Here is a 25,820-nt window from a genome sequence, read left to right on the forward strand (position 1 = left end):
ATCCAGCAAAATTCTCAGCGAGCGAGAACAAATATGAAACTTAAAGAACACAAATGTCTCCGGATTGGAAAGACGAGAATCTGGAGCGTTTCCCGATACGGGCCGACTTTGTGCTGTAAACAAAAACACATGATTTCTACCCAGGTGCCACTCTTCGCCTAAATGTAGCGGACAGTTTCCTGTTGTTGTGAACACGTCTGACTCGGACAATCTCCTGTTGCGCTCTTCATATGTGAAAGACAAACTTTCGGAAAAGGCCCAGAACCGTAAATCTGGACATTTCCCTTTTTCCTGTCTGAAAGTGGGCAGAGTAACGTGGGCACGTCTGGATTTCTGCTCCTCACCACATATTGAAATTGTGAATTTAAATTCATGGCTCTCTATTTCATTCCAGGCTGTACCACTGCTTTCTGTGCTCGGAGCAGTTGGCCACAGTTTTTACTCCATATGACAGAAACCAATACAATAGGCTGCAAAAGGCTTAAAGCTGCAGAGAGCTGCGTCAGATTAGCAGCGGAATCCAACCTCTTACTGGAAATCATTTGATCCTGTTTTCCAATTCATTGCTTTATGCAGGTTTAAATATAACAGATGTGTTTGCACAGCTTCAGTTTGAAAAAATGACAGATTAGTGAATGTTACCTTTTCTAAATTATTTTTTGGATTTTCATCTAAATTTAGCCTGTCTTCGACCCTGATCTCTACGCATCTTTCAAATTGCAAATCTGTCTCCGCATTTTTGCGGTTGTGAAGAGTGGAATTTGATAGTTGCCCCAACTAATGAGTGCTTTCATTAGTGGCTAATCTGCAAATCATTTCCTTGAATAATAATTTCGTAATGGAAAATGGTCGCACCCAAGGTGAAGTCTATTTTCAGCTCCGATTAGACGAGTCAATAAAAGTGTGTGAGTGTGTTTTTGATCAAAAACTTTCAAATAGCGACTCATTATTCATCCTCGGATCGAATGGCATCGTAAACCACAATCTTATGAAAGGTCACAACAAAGGCAGACGCAGATTTTTTTTTAGGGTAGTGATGAAACTGGACAGGGAGACAGTCGTCCCCTGTGACCTGCTGATTGACTTTTAAATAAGACTTCTCCTGCATTAATGAAATCGCTCTCAGCTGGAGAGAGCAGGTGGATAATTTGTTGTTGAGGCTTTTTGAGTGGATTCTCCCCCGTCTCAGCCTCGTGTTCATAACACCGACACGTCCGGGACCTAAACCACAAAAACAACTGTCTACCCGTCGAACCGTGTCCTGATCTCCAGCCCCGCTGCTCCAGAGTCCCATCACACTTCAGAGCCGCCGTACTGCATCTCTTGGATTCTCTGCGTGCATCCATATCTTTTTGAACTGCTGTAGGCAAAAGTGTAATTAACCGAAGCACAAACTTTAGCACAGCTCTGAGGCATCCGGTTTTCAGTTTTGCTGTTATCTGGCGCAGCAATGTGCAATTTAAGCATTTGAGGGAGCTGCTACGTCACAGCTACAATGTAATCTACGCCTTTTTCTGCTCATTGAATCATTTTACTCCCGATGGCTGTTTTCTGCATCAGTAGGGAATGACTTACACTGGATACTTAAAGGATTATTTGCCTTCCGAAGAAGTACTGTACTTTAGAGTGAGGTGAAGAGATCGGCTGCTGATAAAAAGCCCCATAAATACTATTTAATCTTGCAGAAAGTGACCTTGACGAGTGTCTCCGTTGCATTTAATCTTTCTCGGTGAGGAAAATTAAATTTTGCTTGTGTCTTTCGGTGTCGTAGGAAGGAAAACCAGATGAAGAGGAGAGGTTCACGCACGATTGGACGTCTGTTTCTAATCCTCTCCTCATTTTGCTTTCAAATTTCTTCAATGAGGATACCATCTGGTCTTGTGTCCAATGGATTGGAAGAGGAAAAAAAAAAGCCTGGTAGTCGCCACCCACCTCCAACCACTCTCCAGACCTCATAATACTGTCTTCTCATGCAGCTACAGCCTGGTTCCAATACCACCACCCCTCATTAGCTCGCTCTTGCCTCTCAGGAGTGCGCATTTTGCCAGTATCCTATTCTATCTCCTCAGTCTCTCAGTCTCCCCCCCTTCAAAAAATGATAGGAGGCTTTCTTCTACCAGTGCATCACGGTTTCTTCTGATTGCACCCAGAGGCTCAGGCATAGAAGGAGCTCAAACAGAAAACTGGATGCAGAGTAAAAGTCAAGGGGAAAGATGCAGGGATTGTTGCACTGAAATAAGTAATGAGCCAGACACAGTCAAGAGAAGAAGTGCATATGGCATGAAAAGGGAAGATGATACCTCAGAGCAGCTCGACTCACAGCAGCGTAATGATTCAGGTGGAGATCTCACAGGTTCGACGTTTCTACCTAATTGTTCTAAGCAGCTGCAGAAGCATGAAAGTTAACTCGTATTTCTCCTCTTTTCACATGGTGTCGTACATTCGGCGCCGCTGCGTGACCTTTCTCTCTGTGGCAGCGTATCACGGAGCTTAAATCCAGGGCATGTCGGGGGATGACAGCGCAGCAGCATAGAATATATCACTTTGGAATGATTGACAGAGAGCACATGAGACAGTGCGGCGCATAATGTACACCTCGCTTTCAGCTTCTTAGGCAGAGGGAGATGTGGCGTGGAAACCGAGCAGTCTTTCAGTCCGCTCTTATCGAATCTGTCATCGCAGCTTTGCAGGTTTCTGAGGAGATTGTCAGACTTTGTAATGTCTTCACTGAAAGAATCAATAAGGATGTTAATGGCCCCGGTTCTTTATTGGCTGTGAGGGACAGATGTGCAGCGGCAACATTTCTGCTCGACATTTTCAGTCAGTGACACCAGCAGGTACATTTGGATGAATACACGATTTAGTCGATATAAACAGACGAAGGATTTGTGGGTTGATAGCCAGTTTAAGCATGTCCTGGATTCGGGGCCTCCCAGTAACACTCTGGCTGCCCTGGTGCGTTCATTGCTTTTAATGTCACTACAGCCCAGGTGAGGTTTGTGTTTTAACTTTGATACAGGAAGTGTTAAAAATGTTTATGTTTGTGACATATTCGACGAATTAAAACTGTGGTGAAATCATTTCCATCATAGACCCTGACTATCTAGAGGAGCAGCGTGGCTAAAGCAGGGCGGAGTGGCCACGCTATCATGATAACATGGGCGCCAAAAAGAAAAGCAAGATGTTACGTGACGGCTCTCATGCATGCAAGCGCTGCCCGGCCCTAAAACGGTTCTTGGTTCTAATCCCATTTGGCCAGGGCCTTTCTGTGTAGAGTTTGCATGTACTCTGGTTTCCTCCCACTGTCCAAACACCTGCAGATGGGTTCAGGTTTGCCTCTGTTTGTTCACACTGCGTTATACATGCAACCTGTCCATGGTGTAACCCCGCCTCTTACCCAGTGTCTGGCTCCAGCTTCCCCCCCGTGACCCTCAAAAGATAAGTGGCATAGATAAAAGATGGATGTCATGAATTTAGAACTGTGTTTGTTTCTGGTCTTTGATCGTAGTGGTGAACTCTTTTTTTCTCCTACTGGTGCCCCGGGGGAAATGTGTTTGTGTGTTGCCTGTGCATTTCAGAGCAATATGCAAATAAAGTAATTCATTCCTTCACTCTCTCTCTCTGTGACTTTATGAAGTAGTAAAACGAGTGATTTAATTTGTGGAACAATGCTGCTGTGTCTCAAGAGTTCTGCGTAATCACCGGTTCTCTTGCTTTTTTAAGTGTGGATAAAAGTCCCGTCTGCTTGTGTTTGATTTACCATTAGTGATGGATTTAATATCGTGGGCATGTCGGCGATGTTTCCCACAACAGAGCTGCACGCGATGGTCCTTTTCCATTGGCTTGAACTGACTTCATTACTGGTGCAGGCCCACTCCAGGGCTCCCCATATAGAAAACCTCAAATCAACTCCATGTGGACAGTTCTATTTTAACCCTGGGAGCCCGGCCCCTCGTCGCTGTCTTCAACCAGATCATGGTTTCGGTTGCCACTGCCGCTCAAAGGCCCCGACTAAATCTTGTAATTACGGTGGTTTCTGGTGTTGCACTGGCCTGCACGCTGAAGCCTAAAATAATCTATGGCGCTGCCAACTGAACTGCCAATAGACGGATTTAATAGTACGATCAAGAAAACCCCAAAGCAGCAACAAAGCTACTCTGAAATTGCTTGCAGTAATTGGCAGCACTATAATAAATGTGGTTTGTGTGTGTGTGTGTGTTCAAGTTTGTTTCTTCTTGTTTGTGTGTTGCTATAAAATGCATGTTTGCAAGAATGCGTGTGAGTGTGTGTGTGTGTGTGCATCACTTGCCACACTGGTGATCTCATAGCTTCTCATTAGTATTTGTCATTTTCTCAGCAAGTCACAGCGGAGCAGATGATGGCGGGAAGAAAAAGGGGGAAGCGAAAGATCGCTTATCATCTTTGGACTCAACTTCAAGACCGTTGTGTGTCCGTGATCCCGTTTCTCCGCAGGTCCGAGTGAAATGAAGAGAACTAGACCAAAAGAGATTGAGTGGGTGGCAGAGTTGAGCGCCTCCCCTATCACTGGCAATTAGGTCCACTTTCCTTTAGTTCTGTGTTGATACTCAACTTCTTATCAAGTGAATATAATGAGCTGCTAACCGGCTGCAGAATTTTAAGTAGAACGCGCAATCTAGACTGGGTGTAATCCTGCAGTCGGGTCAGAGTTAGGGATATAGGACCATGCTTAAAAATAGAGTCAAACACATACAGAGACACACGTGAGCGAGCACATGCATGTATATGTGTGTGTGTGTGTGTGTGTATTTTTGCATGTGCAGTGTGGACATGCCAGTTGGCAGCATTCCTCAGCTAACACCACAGAGACATTGTCTTGTTTGTGGGGATCACTATAGTAGCACATGGCAGCGCCTTCATGGCGTTCGTGTGGGCTTTTGTGAACTTCATACAAGGACAGGACATAAATACTCCGCTCATGGGCAGAATGTATTGCAGCGTAAAGCTTTGAACTCTGGATGGAAGTCACGGAAATAGAAAGCAGCTCTAAGATCTCTATGCTGTTCAGTCTCAGCTACAGAACATTAGTCTATTCTTATTATTATCAATATTAGTAATGCAAAAATACACATTTTATGATTTGTATTCTGTCACTTTTTCCAAAAATCAAGTTTGAATGAATTTGACCTGACACGCAATTCCTTAGAAGTTATGCGAATGCCAGCACTCCCACGTGTATCCATGCAGTCTGAGGAGGTTGGTGCCTCCTCCGCTGCCTCACACTGTGGAAAGCTAATAGTTGAGCCTGCAGACTTGTTGTTGTTGTTGAAGAGTGAGACAGTTGCATGGTTCGAATTAAAAAAACAGGCTTTTCTTTATTTGTTTTACGACGTAGAACCCAACACGCGGTTATCCGTTCCCCGATTTTTCGCTAGCGTCCTCCATTTTCGTAGCAAAACAACGTAACATTACCGGCTTACTTGAATAAGGGGGTTAAGAGGGCACACAATAGGTCAAACTGATTGTGAGCGCCCTCTGCTGTATCACAAGGCAAACTACTTCAGACAATACAATACACAACTGCCAATACAGACTGTATAATGTGAATTTGAAAGGGTCATTACGGTTTGAAAATGAAGTTCTCCCACATATTCGAATGAATGTTGGCAGCCCTGGTATATTGTCCTTGGTTTCTGTAGCGTGGATTTCATTGACATTTTCCATATTATTTAAGGTCGCTGAGGTTAAATCCAATCTACGTGTTGTATTGATTGGCTGTATTTTAATATGACTCACCTTTTATTTGGATTTCCTAAAGCTGATGCTTGAAAAATGAAAAACTGCAGAAAGACAAGTTGCATTCACCTCGATTGAACTGCCAATTTTCTCGATAAATTCATAAAAGACTTCCTCAAGTGTGAGTGGGGGAAACAAAATCCATCTCAGATGATCACGAAACATTTGTTCACATGAAAGCGGCAGAAAAGACTTTGGAGAGATCATTGTCCTTGGATTCACCAGGATGATGATTCCAAACAGATTGTAAGCTGACAAATAAATATCGACTGTGATGGTTAAGGGCTTCCACGTGTGTGCGCATGTTTGCCGATGTGTTGGTGTGCATCTGCCTTCTCCTTTATCCTCAGTATCAGGAGGCGCTGGGTGAGCCTTATTCGATCCTTGTGTCTGTGGGCTTTGGCTGGATGCCACACCACATGACCGCCCACAGAGAGAGGAACTTCAAAGAAGGTTTGGAGGCTCCTTCTCTCAGCGGAGCTGCTGGAATTTACGCCTGTTAAATTAAGCCCCAGTTACAGGGGGACGTTCTAATTGGCCCCATCAGTTTGTTTATCTTTAATCGCTTGCCGAAAAATGTCCCAAAGTATCCCACTCTTGTGCATTCAGTCACAAAACATGATCAAAACCGTGCAACCCACGCATTAATGTCGGATTTATGTCCTGACATAACCTATAAAGGGGTTCGATTACATTTCTTGTCTTTTTAAAGGATGGATTTTGGGAAGTGGGGGAGAAAAAGGCCTTCTGTGCACTTTGGCTCAGTTGTAGTTTTGCTTCTGTGGCTTTGAGTCATTAGCCAGAACATATCCCTTGTCTCCTGCAATAATACACAGGTTAACTTGTGCACAGCACGGCCGCCTTTGTGCCAAAACAAGTCTTTAGTGCATCTTGTGGGCCTGTGTGAAAGGGAAGTGAGTTGCTGATGGCACAGATTCAGACAATTCTACCCGTGTTGAACAAAACCCGTCAACCAGTTGTCAGCAGACTCAGCAAAGTAAATAATAAATCAGCCCCAAAAAAGGACAAGGCAGAACAATATGTAGATGTGCCTGTTTACTATTTTACGAAGGAAACCCTGAAGCGTGATTAGCAATTGTACAATCTGCATATTTGCTTATTCATGTTAAATTGAGGGAGCGCTTATAAACACACTCTCTCTAACACCCAGGTCGGAAAACACATAAATCATCTTTGAGGTGTAAATTTCAGCCTGAACAGTTTATACACAAACCAGCAGTTAACATACTTGATTAACAAGACTCAGGGGCGGGGGCGGGGGGGGGGAGTCCGGCCTCCAGGCTGCTTGCGGCCCACAAGACAGTTTGATCTGGCCCACGAGACAATTCATTAATACTTTAAAAAAACAAACCACTCAGCAATACCTAAAGATTCTCTTGATGGCAATTATATTTTTCCGCGATAAAGGCAAACATCATAAAATAGTAGACTCACGTGTTTCAGGGTGGTCCCCTCTGGCTGAGCGCCGCCTGTCAGGTCATGGTCAGGCTGAAGAAAACACACACTGTTCTGTCAAGAGAAGAAAAGGAGGCGAAGAATGCCGTGCTTTCCAAAAGAGGGTTTTTACAAGTCATTACTTTATCATCGAAGTAAAAGACACATCAGTGTGTCTAGATTGTGGGGACGTGCTCGCAGTGATAAAATAAAGGCCAATCTCAAATGTCATTGCAGCAGGAAACATTAAGTCAAGCTGGATGAGTCACTTGGATGGTGATGAAACAGTTTGTCGGGGGTTTGGGTTTAGAAAAACATATTCTGTGGTTAGTGAGCTCAAAGCTTATGATTCTGAAACCTTGGAGGATTTGTGAAAGAGTCGTATTGCTGCTTCAGAGCTGCCAGAACTGGTGGAAGTGAAATTGATCCCATATATGTCAATGTGTCATAAGGATCTGACATGTTTTTGTGTGTGGGATCTTTACAAGCCAATGCACGGCACGATAAAAGTGAGGATTTGTATTAGAGAGCTGTTTTGATAGCAGCGAGTAGCATCATTATCATCATCACTACCATCTGACATCGGCCGCCTCTCCAAAGAGAAGCAATTCCAGCCATTGCATCAGAGGGTTGGTGTGATGTACGTGTTCAATAATTTTAGTGTGGCCCTCGAAGGATGTTTTTAAAAATTGAAATGGCCCTATAGGTGCAAAGCTCCCCACCGCTCCTGGCATCTTATTGCAGTGGATGAAGAATATGTTCTGCAACGTCCAGCTTCAACCTGACTTTCTTCTCCTCTTTCTCCGTGTTCTCTCTGTTTCTGCATGTTTTCTTTCAACCACTAACTGTTTCTCTTCTTTAACTCTACTCTCTCTCTCTCTGTTATTGCCTCTTTGTACTTCTGTTCCTCTGCTTCTTTTTCTTGCGACTCCGTCTCTGCACCTTCCTTCCGTGCCGCCTGCAGGAAGAGGCAGGAGTTGTGTCTCAGCTCCCTCTGTACGACCAGCTGTTCCTATAAGCCAGGGATTAAATGATTCACTTACAGTCATATTTTGAATCCTCGTCGTCACGCTCTCGCACAAACAAACATGCAAATTAGGACAGATTTTTCCTCCCAAGTGTCTCGAAAATGACATTCGCACCTCGACCTGAATGGGAACTGGGACTGCAGTCAAGTTCCTGCTTAGGAGGGTTTGTAACTGAGTGAAAGGACTCAGGGGGAGAAGTGGCAGCTATCAAAAGGCTGCTGGAACTCTCTAATCGCTAAGGAAAGGTGCGTCAGTACTTCCTTTCATATCTCCTTAAGCAAAGGGTATGTTGGACCTTCCCTTAGGAAAGGAATTAAGAAAATTACGTCCCTCAGTTCCTTGCAGCAGCAACATTTATTGACCCATGTTGCATAATCACGTAGCCTGATTTAAGTGCGGTTGGATTGTCTTAGCGCTGCAGGTTTCTTTCACCTAAATCCTTGTGAATTCTCCTTTTCTTGAGCACCTGACACGCTCCATCAAAGTCAAGAAAAAGTGGATGGGAAAGGACGTACTTTTTTTTTTTGGGACCGTTCAACCACAGCAGGGTGTCAGAAAAAAAGGCTCATCCGTCACAATGCACCGTATCGTTTCATCAAGTCCGACTTGTGTCCCATTACATGCACATTGTATCTGCAGCAGAGCAAAACACTGCCCGTGATTGAGTGTTTCAGCAGGTGGCGCGGGTGCCATCTGCTTGTAGCACAGCGAGCTGGAATCTGAATGATGACTTCTCATTGTAAGCCGTGCTCTTCTCCGTCGTCTTTCCCTTCGGTTGCGTGAAATCGATGGAAAATAGTTAAATTGTAACTCATTGTAATTGAAGAAAAAAATCTGCTTATACGTAATACAATGATGAAACAAAAAAAATCAATGCCAGCCTCTGCAGTCGAAAGCAGCAGTTCCTTTCCAGTGTGGATTGGGCCTATTTAAAGTTTTATTTTCAAGACGACATGTCTCATTTATATATTTTGCATCAGAGCTCCTGCTAAGAAAAACGGCTGCGACAAGCTGACACCAGTTTTTCTCCTCTCATCTCTTTCTGCCTCGCTGCAGACATCCTGATAGCTGCTCCGAGATGAAACCTGGGCAATAAACGAAAAGAACACAGAGCACTTTTGTCAACGGAAAGCATGAAAGCAATTCCTTCCTTCTACTCAGTTGATTATATGTTCCATGGTGTCAACTCAGAGGGATGTAAGTGATCATATATAGAATTCGTTCTGAAGCCTTTCTTGCGAACGGCTTTGTCACATCCGTGAAGCTGAGGCCACACTGTGAATCACCTGGAACAATTATATCAAATTTGCAGAAATAGAGCTAAATATATCAGGATTGTTTAGCGTATAAGTCCTGGTGTGGATGGAGGTCCATTATAATAAGGCTTATTGTTTTGCTGCATGAAGTAATGACCAGTGTTGAGTGATGTCTACTTAATGGATGAGGGGGGTGTACAGGCTTACTAAGTTCCATAGTCATTAGCAAAAATGAATCATACATGAATCACACATTTGCAAGGAAAAAAATGTTGGAAAAAAAATATTTTGTTTTAGCTGGCTGTTACTGTTGAGTGTGTTGTTGTTTTGACCTTTCTGAGGTGATGTTTTAGTCCCAAAAGCCAAAACAAAGTCAGAAAATGGAGTCAACGAGAGAGAGAGAGAGAGAGAGAGAGAGAGAGAGAGAGAGAGAGGTCATGTTTTAAAGCAGCGACAGCAAAGTTGAGGGAATTGCATCAGAGCGTATTGGTGATTTCTAGGCCTGGATTAACTCTCCCTCTTTTAACCGCCTGCATGGCATATCCAAGCCGGTGTCATTCAGGCTGCATGTCACAGCCAATTTCCCTCTCCTTCCATTCCCCTACAGCCCCCTTTGATCTTATCTGTTTGCACAAATGAGACTAAATCCTTCATTTCTTCGGTAAATTGTGTTTACGCTCAGGATGTGGCATTGGAACGATTTCAGGAGCTTCTCAGTCAAACCCACTTCAGTGAGCTTTCACTCCTTGGATCCTACATCATCCCAGTGTAATGCTTTAAGTAAACCGTCTCTCTGGCAGCAAGCCGCTGATATAAAATGGGAAAATGCTACAACCGCTTTGAATAACGATAAGATCTTTGTGCCGACTGCAAACGACCATAGATGCTCTGATAGCATTTTGTGAGAGAAATCTCCTCGGTGCAGAGCAACACGAGAAGTGGAGGGATCGCTTGATGTGAGACATTTACATCTGTGTGATTTGTGTTTATCGAGTTTCGTGCCATTTAGATGACAAAGAAAGTTTTTCGACTGATCCGCGGGAAAAAAAGTCTCTGCTCTGTTTCGGCAAAGCTGTTTCTCAATGACGCAAACATCTTTGTGGGGCCCTTCCCGTTAGATTTTTGGTCTGATCTTTATCTGCATTTACAGATTGCACGGCCCGCAGATACCTCATCAGTTGTGAGATTGGAAATGTCAAAAACATCAGAATATTTTTCATTTACAACAATTCAGAACATGTTTTGTGGTTCTACAGTGACAGGGGGGATATTAGGGTTTTGTCTGAGAAAGCAAATTTAGCGCCTGTAAAGACAAATGTCACTGCCAGGAATATTTAAAAAAAAGAGAAACTCAAAGAAAACCCACAAGCGAATAAAGGATATATCTTCAAATTCAGAAAACACAAGCAAAGAGTTTGGATCTGCTCCTGTTCTGGACGTAAAATATCTTATCCTTGGTTATCTCCATTTCTCTATAATTCTATTTCTCTTGAATTGAGCTTTCATCGTCACCGTATTATTGGCCTGAATAAAAGAGAACCCTGATTGGAAGATTTTAGGAGAATTCTAATGCTATTTAAGAAACTGGGACGGTTTCCGAGAGATATAATTAGTCCAGTGATAAGATTAAAAACTATTTATGAGGAAGACGGTGAAGCTTGCAGCATCAGTAGCTCTGTGTCTTTTTTGTTTTCCTCAGCAATCGTGCACTTCCTCTTTAGTTTATGGGTGAAAACAAGAGTCTTCAATGTTTTTTTGTCAGCTGCCGGGAGGAAAAGGGGAAGTTTCATTCTTAACTGGCATTAATTAATGGACTTAAGTGATGGATTCTTTTAATACATCACTCACACAAGGTCCACTTCTCAGACTCCCTTTCTATTCCAGCGCTGCTTCACATTCTTCGACCTCATCCTGGAGGTAGTGAGGAACAATGTAAACACTATAATGGCCTCCGCTACTTCATGACCCAGTGAGAGTCACTGAGGTCGCGGGGTTAAATGTCTCCGTGTGACTCATTTCCTGCCCAACATGAAGGGGACTCAGCAGCTGCTCATCAGGACTAAACAGGGAGGTATTGTGGGAACAGAGGAGGTCACATGCGTGTTTTTCACACACCGCTTTTGAGAATTGTTGCTGTGGTGACACCATGGCGACAGAACTCATCACGTGTGTGTGTGTGTGTGTGTGGCAGCTGTCTTTCTATTTGGAGGTCAAAGTTAAACAACAGTGACCTTTGACCTGTGAGTCGCAGGCGAAGTTACAGTGAAGTTGGTAGAAAGATGACGTGTCGCCATCTAGGGACCTTTTCCCATTCATTTTTATAAAGGTCTTTCTGTATTGTGAAATGCTTGAACAATAGAAAAATCGTCCCAGCGAACATTTGGGGAAGAGGTACGTTCTAAAGAGCCCGACCTGAACGTGGAGGTCGTTGTTTTTTGCGTCCGAACCTGACAGAAGCCCGATGTTTTCCCCAATTAGCAGCATGCGCAGAGTAAAAACATCAAGTAAAGGGGTTTCTCAGACTGAAACGTGTCCCAAAACCGTTTCAATATGTTTGTCCCAACGGGTTCTGACGGGTTTAAGTCGGGTATCCAAACTCGTACATAGTTTGTACTTTAATAAAATCTTAAGACCTTGAGTCTGTCCTGTTCCCCTCTGCAGTGGATTTATCTACAACATTGTGGAGAAGTTTTACTGAAACATTTCTGCAACAGTGTTATTGTGAAGAAGATCTGATCCGCATGATCCACTGTAATGAAATATATCTTTGCACTGAAGGCGCCTCTTTTCCTTACAACATTTTTTAGGCGAGAGTAAAATCAATCCAGACAGATGTCGGTGTCTTTTCTCTCCACATCAACTAATCACGTACAAGCAAAATTGATCCAATCAACATAACTACTCACTGACTCATCCTTCGTCAAACTCACTCACCCACACAAGCTATTCAGCAACACTTCACATTAATCACTGTCCTGTATGTGTGGCTTTCTTCTTCAAAACAATGTTTTCCTCGGCTTGAACGAGCGACGCCGTCACCGAGTTATTCTCTTTACTAAACGTTGCCATTCAGTCATTTAAACGATTATTTAATTAGGTCATTTTCTATTCCAGACACTGACGCCTCCCATCTCCAACAAGCTCCGAACTTAGTTGCTATTAATACGCCATACCCATAATATACTCTAAGTTCCATACCTTCCTTTAAATACCATCAGCTCTAATGAGGCGAGGAAAGACGTTGGCCTGCTTGATCTCTGGAAGGACGACTCTACTCTTTCTTCTCCAGATCTCAGTGCGTGAACAGATTCTAAGGACCAGGATGAAGAGATAAATCATCCTTCACATCCAGATACTGTAGCAGACACTGGAAGTAACTCAGACGCTATAGTAGTCAGTGCACGCCTCAGTGATGTGTGTGTGTGCGAGAGGGGGAAATGCAGAGTGTGTGTGTGCAGTGCGTGAGTCGTCCTTGGTGAATTAATGGTCCAACGTGGACATAAATAAATGGCTTGACTGTGATTGTAGCATGTGCATGAGATGTGGAAGGACTGTGTGTGTGTGTGTGTGTGTTTGAATACTAAACTTAATGAGCTGTGTCTTGTAGAACAGGGGTGGGGAACCTTTTTCCTATCAAGGGCCATTTTATTTTTTTTATAGCATCCTTCGCGGACCATATTCAATTATTATCACACTGACCTCACTGCTGCGATCGAACAGAATCGCTCCACAACGGCAGTTTAAACTTTTTTAACCATTAGAGTTCTCATCAGTAAATGCATCTTTGAACTTGGTGTTGGGCGTCCGAAATCTGCCCGAAGAGCGTTAACCTTTTTGTCCTCGTAGCTCATCCTGTTTAGCTGCATGACCCCCGCTGTAACGATGCTTTAGATCGACGTTTATCATCACTGCAGGGACGTCCCTACAAACTAGGAGCACTGGCTTGTCTCTTACTTCAACGTGTCTCTCGGAGAGTGTGACATTCTGCAGCTACTTCTCTCTTCTTGACAGTCGCCTTGATTCTTATCAGCGGTGACACGAAACAGCTTCGTATGTGCTTCTTCTTTCAGCCGGACCATTACGTAACATCACACAGCCAGAGGGGGCGGACATGTTGTTATCGCAGAAACGTTTTTATTTTTGCACGTTATTTTTGTATGTATTTGAGGGTTAGATTATCTTAAATACACTCATGCACATGCTTCTACCATCGCTGTTGCAACACTTGTTTCGTGCATTTTTGTGAGCACACCTGTGTTTGAAGGTTGTTTTTTGAAAGCACCGGTTTAATGTCAAGGCAGTTTAGGTTGTAAATCACTAGAAGAGAGTAAGAGTGTGCATTATGAACGGAATGTTTTTTAAGTGAATCGAAGGGATCTTGAGTAACAGTCCGTCTTTTAGGCTTCATTGGCTTTAGAAAACTAATTTGGTTAATTTTTGCGTTCCAGCAGTAGAGCCCTAGGAAAGTCATCAAATAAGAACCTCTAAAATACTGAGTCAATACCAGGTTACTTCCACACTCTGCAGCTATAAACTTAAAGTGTCCCATGCTCTGTGAAGCAGCTTGAGGGTCTGGATTCCTGCTTCAGATAAAATGGCACGTGACTTCTTCAAGGCACTTTCACTAAATTCTAGCTGAACATGTTTTCTTCCTCGCGAGGAGCCCTGAACGCACCAGGTGATAATAAACCAGGCCTGGTGTGGTCATTTGAGCAGCGTGGCAGCTAAGTGGTAAAGACCCCCTGGGCCTGAGTTAGGACATGAGGTCAAGCCCCCACGTCAGCAAGCGCTTGACCTGCAGGAGTCACCGAATACTTTGGGTTCAGGGCTTCTGGGCTGCAGCTGAGCCACACGCTCTCACGTCAATACGAGAGGAAAACACAATAAGAGGAGACAGTTGGTGTTTGTGTGTGGAACTTGCAGCAATACGGTTCTGTGTGTTACTCACTGCAGCCACATTAGTCATCACTTTTTCTCTCTCCACTGAATCGCAGCTTGTTTGGAGATTCCTCTCTCCTCTATGTTCTACTCATTTCAGAAGGATTACACACAATTTGTTAATAAATGAACAACAGAGGACCATCGTGTGAATTTAAACAGACAGAGGGTGTGAAGTTTGGACTGTGAGCTCATTCAATCTGACTTGTTTGTACAAATACAGTCCAGGTTAATTAATTCTCGGTAAACCAAGCATATGTCATATACTTATTAGCAAGTCTTATTCAAAACATCTCGTCAATATCCACACATGCAGAACATGTCAAGTTATGTTGTAACTTGCTCAAGTGACCACAGACATACATGGAAACAAAAATATCAGAATTGAACTCAGGTAATCATACCGATTTAAAGTCAATGCACATCATACATTTGCTCTATGTAAAATTACATGTGCACAAAAAACTATCAAAAGTAAAGTGTCTTCTCAACTTTTCTTGTTTTCAGAGCTCAACTTAAAATAATTGTGACTTTAATGAGAATTTGTAGTTTTTGTTTATAAAACCTGGTCGTCCTGTTTATTTTGACAGCTTTGTCTCTTCTCTAACTTTCTCTCTCATGCTCACTTCTTCCCGAATAAATTAGTACGAGCACATCAAAAATAAAAACGCTTGAAGCGGCGGCCGAACTTTACTCTGCGCCTGTCAACATCGTCTTTAGTTCTGCTTTACAAGTCTTCACAAGAGAAGTGGACGTCCGCTCGCTTATGCAGAACACAACACGGCAATAAAAGCACCGCCGAGAGAATAAGTCGGCACGGTGGCATCAAAGGCTTTTAAAGGAGGCTTCTCATTGTGGATTCAGAATGCTAATGCACAGGTGTTGGAAATCAGTTTTAATGCATTCAGAGTGCGTGTGTATGTATATATGTGTATATATACAGAGGGGGTCCAGAAGTCTGAGACCACTCTCCCATTCGTGGTTAAACACGTTAGACCCCACTGTACATGTGTGTGTATGTGTTGTGTCAGATTGGGAGAGGATGATGAATGAAGATGAATGTGTTCAACATTCAAGACTCTGGCCTGTAGACGGATAAGGACCCCAGGAGAAAGGCATTGGTATTTTTTGGCGTTTTAATCGGTATAAGATTCGTTTTTTTTCTTTGTTTGAACTCGTACATCTTGAGCAAACTTTTTAACCCAAACCCAATCTCACCTAAACACAGGGACCTCCCTGTACATGATTTAAAAGTGCTCAGCAGGTTACTGAACTCGGTCCCTCTGAGCTACGATGTCAGGTTTAAATTAGCTGCTGGCTCCACAGAAAAAAAAAAGTTTTATGTGGTGACTTTATGGGCTGTGTGTGAAAACAGGGGGTTGAGGTTGTGTCGACAGCGCAGATGTAATCAATCACTGGCTCACCTTCCTCACAGGGAGCGACAACTGGAACTTCCTCTTGTCCATATGGACGCATTGGACATTTACACACTGCACACAGATGGGCACACACACGTTTGTGGCTTTATTTACAACTTTGGTCTTATTTTCGTTATTTATGGTCTTTTAAGTGTTTTTTATATAGAGATTGAACATCTAACCCACAACAATATAATTATAGACCTTGTATGAACACTGATAATAGCACCATGTTTCTCTCAGTAATTTATGTTCCGATCATCTTAGTCAGTGTAGGTGGATGTTGCATTAAAACCCATATATACAATAGAACAGAATAATATACCCTGGAAATAAAACAGTAGCTTTAAAGTACATGCTGTGCACATCGCATTTGTTTTTCCGGAGCTGTATCACCCACATCCACTGTTTTTATTTCCAGCTACGAGCAGCGCCTCCATTTCCTTTGTGCATTGCCTTGTGGGGCCATATTTGTTATGCATATTGTCTGGTTCGTAGAAAGGCATATTTAATTTTATCACTGTTCCAGCATGGACACAACCTGCTTAGAATTGGTGTGCAGTGAAGGTTTTGAGCACAAAAAACAGATCCGACATCCAGCACCATTCACTTTCATTCTCTCTTTCGAATAGGTTTGGCTGAGCTGTTGGTTAAAACCTGTATAATGTGTGTACGCTCATGTTTCTTATCCTGGCAGGCTTCGTTCAGCCATGTTGGTGAGAACAGTGTGACCACTGATGAGACAAAAATAAGACCTTAGATTGAAATGACCATTTTCACTGGATTATTTTGAGGAGCATTTTTCCGTAACTTCAGAAAACTGTGTCACCATTTTTGTTCTTTGTTGATTCAGTCTTTTTAATTTATCAGACCGCTCCCACTTACCCCTGTCGTTCAGGAAGTTGTTGTTGCTATGGGTCACTTCCCCTCTACAGTTGCACTTCTCCCGAGCTCTCTGCAGGGATGGCAAAGACAAAGCATGAGATGGCAAATATCAACCAGCAGAGAGCTCACTAAAGCAAAGTCATTCAGTTAATGGGATTTCCCCTGCCTTGTCAATAAAGGAGGGATGCCTGGCCATTGATCAGTGTCATTCACCTCTGATGAGCGCGGGTCAAAAACCTATTTACAATCCGCCGTCTCCCATTGGCCGTCAGCTCGTAAGGGAGGAGGAGGCTTTAGCGGAGCTGAGACAGATGAAGGGAAGAGGAGAGAGAGACAGAAACCAGACAAAAAGAGGGGCCTCGGGGGAGAAAGGGTTAGAAAGAAAAGAGGAGAAGAGCTCAGCGATCTCAGGTTGCAGCTCAGATGCTTCCATCCGTCAGATCTTATAAGATCTAAAACCAATCAATGCTCTCAGCTGGGCTGCTTTGATTGACAGCAGCTTCACAGGCCCCAGATGGAGACGGGAGCTGCAGTTCTACCTTTTCATATACACATGGCGTCTGTCTCTGCTGGTGTGTGTGTCCTCATGCATCCATATCATTCTTTGAAATAATCTTATTATTTTGAAATCTATACAGTCACCAGTACAGGTTATGTTTTTGTCTTAATATTTAGCAGGATTATGCAAATAACTACTTTCCACAAAACTTAATTGGAAGGATGAGGTTTGGGTCACCAGGGGATTGTTGGTATACATTACACTGAGTGACAGTTAGTCATCAGATTTTAATCAAGAGACCTTTCCAGACAAAGCTGTGATTGGCTCCAGCCCCTCAAAGGATAAGTGGTATAGATAATATGGATGGATGAATTTTAATCAGGTGCCGGGTATGAACAAATAAATACATGTATATCTATCATTTGATCGTCTGTGTTTCTGATAAAACTCCACAGCCCTCTGTGCCTCGCAGATAGAAACCTACCATGTGTAGCTTTAGGATGAATGCAAATGAGATAAGATGGAAAGATTCAGAGCGTCAGGGACAGGGTGGAAAGAAACGGTTTTCATGGCACAGACGTGTAACGTGTGTTCGCGGAGGCTGAGCCAGAGGATCAATATATTTTTAACCAGAGACGATCTCCTATCTATCCATCACTGTTTTTTGTGTCTAGCTTGTTTGCACGGACACACACACAAACTCACACACACCCAGCTTGAATGCACACGTGTGCAGACACTGAATCCACAGAGTGTAAACACCAACAGGTGTCCGACCGTCTCAGCAGCTGTAGGATACTTGGAGTCATTGAAATGCCTGCGACGACTCTTGACCTCTGCGTCTGCTGTTTCCCTCTGCAGGACTGGCTGAGCAGGTTCGGCTACCTCCCGCCCCCCGACCCAGTGACTGGTCAGCTCCAGACCAAGGAGGCCCTGACCAAGGCCATCAAAGCCATGCAGAGGTTCGGAGGCCTGAAGGAGACCGGAGTCTTCGGTATGTGGGCTGTGTTTGATTGTTTGTTTGTTTTTATGGAGGCAAATGAATATGGAATAATCAACTATAACCTCTCTCAGTGAATCAGCCGCTCCTCTTCTCTCCTCTCTTTTTTTTTTTTAGACCAAGACACACTGGGTCTAATGAAAACACCCAGATGTTCTCTGCCAGATGTGTCTGAGGCCGAGGGGACAATGGGCCGCAGGAAACGAAGCCTGATTCCACAGAACAAATGGAATAAAAGGCATCTCTCCTGGAGGTAGGAACCAATGAGACATCAGAAGAAGAATTATTCGGTTGACTTGATATTTTGTTTCGTAAAATTTGTGCTTCAGCTGAGTTTCTTTAAGATTAGTTTAGTTGATCCGGGGAGGTCTGCTTCAGGTCAGATTCAGTCCAATATGTCTCATCGATGCAGGGCCGCTCAAATCCAAGGTAATCCCAACTTTTTCCCTCCTTCTGTTCTTCCTTTGATAGATGAGATTAGAGGATTCTTCCTTCAGCTGGAAGTCAGATCAATTCTGGCTCAAAAATGTAAAACTTGTGAGGTGATTGGAGAGAGACCTTGTATATGCAACAGATGCAAAAACACCTCCCATTCCAGATTCATGAATACATCTATGAAAACATGAAACATCCAAAATATGACGTTGTTTAAATGATAAAAAAAACTTGGCTACGTGCCGAACTTTCCTCCGTAGTAGAACATGGTGCATAATTGATTAAAAGTTACATTTGTTGGAGGACTAAACCTTTACTTGTCTCGAGACTCTTACGAATGTCTTCCCATCGTGCGACAATGTGAGAAACCACCGAATAGTCCTCAGAAAGCCGAGGAGGAGGCAGTGGAACATCGGGTGGTCTGGTCTGATTCAGACGGCACCAGTCCTGATTCAACAATGAGCTGCCGTAAGCCGCGTGTGGGCCAGTGTTTGTGTGTGCGCTGAATACGAATGCATGCATGAAATGAGAAATGAGGGAAATCAAACACACAACTCTATAGAGCAGCATATGCACATAAGCACAGGTGTGTGTGTGTGCGCGTGTGTGTGTGCACTGCTTCCCTCCTGGTGGGCTTTAACTTTCTTTCTCCTCTTTGTGCTGCTGCCAGTCAACCGCCGCGCTCCTGTCGGCTCCCTCCACTCTGAAATAAGACGGGCTTGTCTTCAGTCCAGTGAAGCACTTTTGTATTCGCAGCACTCAGATTTGTAGAACAGTGCACGGGAACAGTTGTGGATTATGTTCTAACTTCAGATCCGGGGAGATTTCCATACAGAGCAGATCTTTCCGGGTAAAGCGCCATAACAAAAACATTCATTTCCTGCATAGGTTGGCCTCCGCTGTAATTCTCCTGTGTGTTTCTGTCTTCAGTTGATGTTCTACCGCTCGCACAGCGATTCCCTTCCTGCCTGGTTTGGAAAAAAATCATTTTATTATCTCATATTTCATGGTATCTCGGCTTCATTAGATTATATGGGCCAGTAACAAGGCTGACAGAATGGAGATAATGCGTGGAGCAGCTAATGAATCAGATGCAATGTGACAGGCATATTAAATGTTAGTGTGCTAATCCGACAGAAAAATCCAAATATTTATATCGCTGAAACACACATGTTGCATAAATACATCAATTCTAATTATTCTGTTGAGCAGCCAAAACAAAACAGTCATCAGGAAACTGTCATGTTCAGATCTTAGTCAGGTTTATGAGTCTCAGTGCATCATGGGAGTTGGTCCATTGCATCAGAACCAAAAGGATGGTCTGACTATGCAGGTTTATCGGCTGTCAATGTGTTTGTGTCTGAGAAGGAGAGAAGGAGAAAGGGATCAAGTGGAGCGAGGAGCGACAGCTTTATTATAAAGCTATATAAAATAAACAAGATTTACCTATTTGAAAATAGAAAATTGACCTGTGGTGGTTCATGGACAATATTGTGTGTGTGGCTGCAAATAATTCAATGTGTCGGAAAACAGAAAACTATTTTGTTTTCTTCAAACTTTGAAACGATTTTCAGGTTCGGATTCAGTCGCGTTGGTCATGTGCTTGATGTTTTTACACTGTACATTCTGTAATCTGGGAAAACATCAGATACTAAACATGTGGCCTGAGTGATCGGATCTCAAATAGGTCCTGAATGTGTCTCAGTACGTTTACACCTGTACTCAGAGCTGTGCATTTGTGACCGGATCTCGCAGGTCAGACAGATGTTAATACAGAAAGAGTGTCACTCCTCATGGATCCAAAATCCCCAAAAAGAAGTAACCTCACCTCACCTCACGCTCTCTGCTGCCTGCTCACACACATGTCAATCATATCATTACATGCAGAGCGGGTGGAGAGTGGTCACTTCTTTCATAGAAGGAAGAAAAGACAAGGAGCCAGACTGGACTTCCAAGTAGTTTGATGATTTTTTGTTCCCACAGTCGAACTATTAAATGATTTCATGATGATGTGTGGGAGAGTTTGTGGCAAAGGCTGAGCCCTAAATCCTAGTTTAACTCCGTCTTACCTTTTCTGTTGTTCTGTTAAACACACACACACACACCAACACACACTGCACCACACTCAGCCTGTCTGCAAGTGTGTTACAGACACAAACAGCCGAGTTGTGTAACACCCCAGTGTTCGCTCATTATCTCATATTGTTAGGCCATTATCACAGCAGACAGCCCGGAGTCATTAGCAGCCCGACTGACAACTCAAACTGATAGGTGTGTCGCTGAGTGGAGGAGTGAAAAGATCGGGCGGACGATGAATGACGATAATGGCGAAGAAAGAAAGTTAATGCGAGGAAGAAGATTGCATCTTTCTCTCTGTGCGTCGGTTTAATCTAATAAAGCAGGTGAGTTTTACACAGTAACGCTGGAATCACAGAATCACAAACTCTCATCCGTCTCTTTAGGCTCGTACAGTTTCCTCTGATGAAATAAATGAAGCGAGAATGAGAAATGCACAAGTTGTAATGATCCATGGAAGCAGGTCTGCATTGGCATCATACTCTCTAAATTGTGTTTTCATTGTATTAACATTTAAGCTCCGTGGTTTTATGAGACCTTCACGGCGAAGCCGTCGTCAAGCTCTGCGAACCCACTGAGGGTTTTGTGAAAACAGCAGAGCTGCATTTAAAGTGGAAGGAGGTTGGTATTAAGAGCATTGAGTAAAACCACAGTCCTAACCCAGCAGCAGGGGTCCATCAGAGTACTAATTATAGCCACAGTTCATAGCTGTTGGCGAGCGTTAAGAAATTCCGCAGCTGTATCCGAGGTATTGTGTAGTTTAGTCGTAGGAGTAGCTCCGGGACAATAAGAAGTAATCACACAGAGCTGCTCACAGGCGTGGCAATTTGTTTTAATTCTCTTATTCCTTTGGCCCATGTGGAATAATGGGACATGTATAGTGCTGAGTCTTTACTCTGTAATTTACTGGACAAAGCCAGTTGCTATTTATAAACTGAGAAAAGCAGGTTTTAGTTTATTAATTTGATTTCAAGGTCTTTGCTCTTTTCAGACCACAGACTGTTTATTAAGATTGTCGACATGACGGCTCCCCAGAAGTGGAGCCGTTAACGTCTTGATTGCCACCTTTTGAGTGGCTGCTGTAAAAGTCATGATTCCCGTCTCCTCCATGTTAGTGGACGGGACATGGACCAAACTTAAAAGTCTTGTGGATTATTCCACAAGATGGCTTCTGTCTCTTATCCCGCTGATGTATGATGTTCATATTTGAATTGGATTTTCTTCATCTGCAGGGAAACAGAAATGTCATCGTTCATAATAGAGAGTTCCACAGCCACATCACCCTGAATAGAAGAAAATGGTGTGGGAATAAAATTGTTAAGGAAACAGGAACTGCTCTTATTATTTATAATAGCATTTTCCAAAAATACATTCTCGTTAACATGCAGTTTGGATAAGCCGGTGTAATCACATTAGCGCCTGACTCTCTTTGAATGGGCTATTTACTTCTAGTCAGGGAATCGTATATCAATCGCAAATCCGTGATTGCATCTGAATCTCAGAGAAGTTCAGCCACACGGAGACACAGTTTATTTGACGGCCACTGAATTCAGCTCCTCTTTGCCATTTGAAGTCACCAACCTGTGAAATTGCTTGGGGGGACTTTGAGGACCTTTTATTTAGTGATAACTTATTAGGACCCATCATTATTTTATTTTTTTTGAGAATTCACCTCACCATCTCAACGTTGATAAAGATCTTTGCGCACTTGTCCTCAACACTGAGTCCGATGGTTTTTTTAAAAGTTGGCAGTAAGCGATAAAATGGAGTCGAGCGGAGAGAATGATTTTTGTGGTTGTCTCACTTCTGGAAAAAAGAAAAATAAAACATTGGGTGCATCCACTCCTGACAAGCCGTTAGAGACGAGGAGGATTTGTTGCAAAATGATCCAAATGGTGACTAAGTCTGTTTGTAGGATGTCAGCTGTCCACGTCGATAAGCTACTCGCTCTTTGAACTTGTGTATAAAGAAAAGAAGACAAACTTTCTCTGATCCAGTTGATCCCCGAACAGCTTAAACAACTCTCTGCAACACCTTTGATGGATGTTCTGCGGATGGGAGTTTAATGCGTTAACGTGATGGACACATTGTGAGGTCGTATTTATTCACAAGTGAGTCTAAATTTCCTCGTGCGAAGACCTTAATTGTCCAAATTAACTGAGGATGAGTGAAGAGGAAGATGCAGACTGAGACTTGTGGACAGAGGGGAGACTCATGCTGCTTAATTTAGTGTCTTTCACCCACAGCCCCACTGACATGGCGTGCGTGCTTCTCTGTGTGTGTGTGTGTGTGTGTGTGTGTGTGTGTGTGTGTGTGTGTGTGTTCGAGGGAAGCATGAGGAGGTTTTGATAATTCACAGCATGAGTGTCTGTCAGCAAAATATTTTCATATATGTGAGTGTGTTTTCGCATACGAGCGTATGAATCACCATCGGCATACGAGCTTTCATTTTGCAGGGTAATCAGCTTATGTCTACAGAGGGTAGCGGAGCACAGGAGGTGAATATTATATGTGCATGTGTGTGTGTGTGTGTGTGTGTGTGTGTGTGTGTGAGTGCGTTTCCGTGCACCTGCACATTTTAGCACCGTTTTCGATGTCAGCTCATGTCTCTGTGGAACAGCAGAGCCACGGGAGGTAAGAGCCTGCTGGGGAGCTGAAGGCGGGGGACAGCAAGTTTTCTTGATCTCTTTCTCTCCCTCTCTCCATCCCTCTCTCCTCACCTCTCTAATAATGAATCATCGCTCGGATCACACATGGGGAAAAGCTCTGTGAGAAGTATGTGGGGAACTTAAAAGCCAAACAGGTGAAATGTAATTGCAGTTTGTGTGTGTGTGCGTGTGTTTGTGTCTTTCCACATCCGATTAAGCTCAAACACAACTTGCATGCATGCCGACACATACACAAAGGCCCAGTGTGCTCTTAGTCATTTATCAAATGAGGGAGGGAATTGTGTCATGAAATTAAATAGGTCGAGAAAATGAAGTCCCCCTTAATCATCCTTCTGTCTGCACAACTAATTTAAAAGTCGGTTGAATCTTCGGTGCAGTTTCCTCCAGCAACAAAAAGAAAAATAGGTTGCAGTCCAGTTTCTTGCTTGTTCCCTCGACCCTGTGCTCTGTCACCACAGGTGAAATAGTGACCTGAAATATGACTTTGAAATGAAATTGCTCCTTGAGCAGAAATGAAAAACCTTTTATTGCCCGAGAGGATGTTTGATTTACTGTAAATGTGGCAGATGTGTTGTGGAAACACGGTGTCGATGAATCAGGCCAAACAAAAAGTGGGAAAATCAAAAGTTTGGATTACATCTTCAGCCTGGCAGGGTTCTCTCATTATTCCTGTGAATTATATGTATTTACAATGATTCTGTGTCAAATGCCGACATTCATTGCTGATATGGAAAGTTATGAGCACTTAGAGATATAGAAAGGTGCATGAAGCACATCCAGCTCTTTAGACCTGCAACAAAAAACATTCACTTTTTTAAATATAGTATATTATATATACTCCATACATAGTATACATCCCTAACCATAGTATTTTAGCTGTGTAACCCTACCCATGATTTAGTCAAAGTTGTTTCCCATGACCATTATCTTTACCTAATATGCCTATGTCCATGCCCCATGACTTATTCCCCTTCACCTGTCCCAGTTTTCTCCTCCCTACATTTAAAGTTTTGCAGTTATAATTAGAATTTCCAAGATGATATATTCCATTTATTATCTTGTGCTTAAAAGCATTAAATTGTAATTAAAGATGGACGCCCTGGATTCAGTCTCTCTGACCTTCCCACCTGATGGAGCTTATCTGGGCTTCATGCAGCCTGACGAGGCTCTAAACCACACCCACCATGATCATTGCTTTGGTTTGTGTATTTTTATTTACAGGTGATAATGTGCAATTATAGCATTCATCTTAAAAAAATAAAAATAAAGATGAAGGCAGTGGGCAACTTTGGGTTTAAAAGTAAAATCTGTGCTTGTTGCCAGGTCTCTATCAATGAATTTAATTTTTATTTTATCATGGAAGACACGATGACTCATTCATTATAAAGTGCTAAGATGATGTAAGGGCCTATTGAGGAAAGAGCATTCACAAAAGTTTCCTCAAACCGTGAGATCTTCGCTTCCCACATACACTCGCGTATCATCAGCATAAAGGCGCAAGTCTCTGCTCTTGTCTCTCTCTCTCACACTCGCACTTCTTTCCTGCTTTACGAGTCTGCAACAGAAGACATTTTTTAAAAAGCTTTTGTAACGAGGAACACGTTTTTTGGGGGGGTGGATGAGGAAAAGGACACATCAGATACACTGCCGGGGATGGAAATGTGTCTGTGTGATCACTCATCTCTGAGCGTAGTAGCCTGGAGAAAAGCTGGAACTTAAGGAAACTTGTGATTCTTATGCAACTGAGTGATTCTGTAGTTAGAGCCGTGGAAGACGGAGCCATAGGGAGCTGTCAGAAATATTTCTGAAATAGCAAAGTGTCTGTGCTTGTGCCTGTTAGCCCCTCTTGCCTCACCCTCCCTCATGCTACGCCTCTGTTTTCCGACATGTTTTATCTCCCTTTCCCCTGCGTCATTATCTACTCATTGCCTGTGTCTTTTCATTCATTCTCTCCCCGGTTATTTCTTCGGGCGATTGGACACGTGCAGCGAGGTTCCTCCGAAATGAAATAGCTGGTGTCACTGTGCCGCGCAGCCTCGCTCGGCTGAATTACAACTGGGGTTGTTTGTAGAGGGTGAGCATTAACTTTCAAACCTCTGTGAGCTGTGAGCTGTCAGGGTTGGCACAGGTCCACAGAGCCAATGTCGGTGATGAGAGTCCGGGACTGAAGTGAGATAATCCCTCTGTGCTCCCATCTCAACAAGCTGATGGCACCTCACACTCTTTGGTCTTTTGCTATGTTCATTTACAACAAAACATAAAAAACTGAGGGTGAAGCTCCAGTCAGAGGAATGAGTCACCAGTTCTCAGCGGGAAGTCCTTAATCATAAAGATTTCAAGTTTGATTTGAAAGAAATGTCATGTACGAATAGTTTGTTTGACAGAA

General features: G+C 43.2%; 1 protein-coding gene across 1 annotated transcript in view; it reads left to right on the forward strand.

Annotated features, from left to right (window-relative positions):
* Positions 1-25,820, forward strand: part of LOC118098114 (matrix metalloproteinase-17) — a 55,500-nt gene that overhangs the window by 3,010 nt on the left and 26,670 nt on the right. Inside the window, exons 2-3 of the mRNA XM_035141588.2 lie at positions 18,116-18,248; positions 18,372-18,507. Coding sequence (XP_034997479.1) covers positions 18,116-18,248; positions 18,372-18,507 — 269 coding nt within the window. The remainder of the gene's footprint in view (positions 1-18,115; positions 18,249-18,371; positions 18,508-25,820) is intronic.

This window comes from Hippoglossus stenolepis, chromosome 18 (genome assembly GCF_022539355.2).
Source record: "Hippoglossus stenolepis isolate QCI-W04-F060 chromosome 18, HSTE1.2, whole genome shotgun sequence".
Lineage (NCBI taxonomy): Eukaryota > Metazoa > Chordata > Actinopteri > Pleuronectiformes > Pleuronectidae > Hippoglossus > Hippoglossus stenolepis.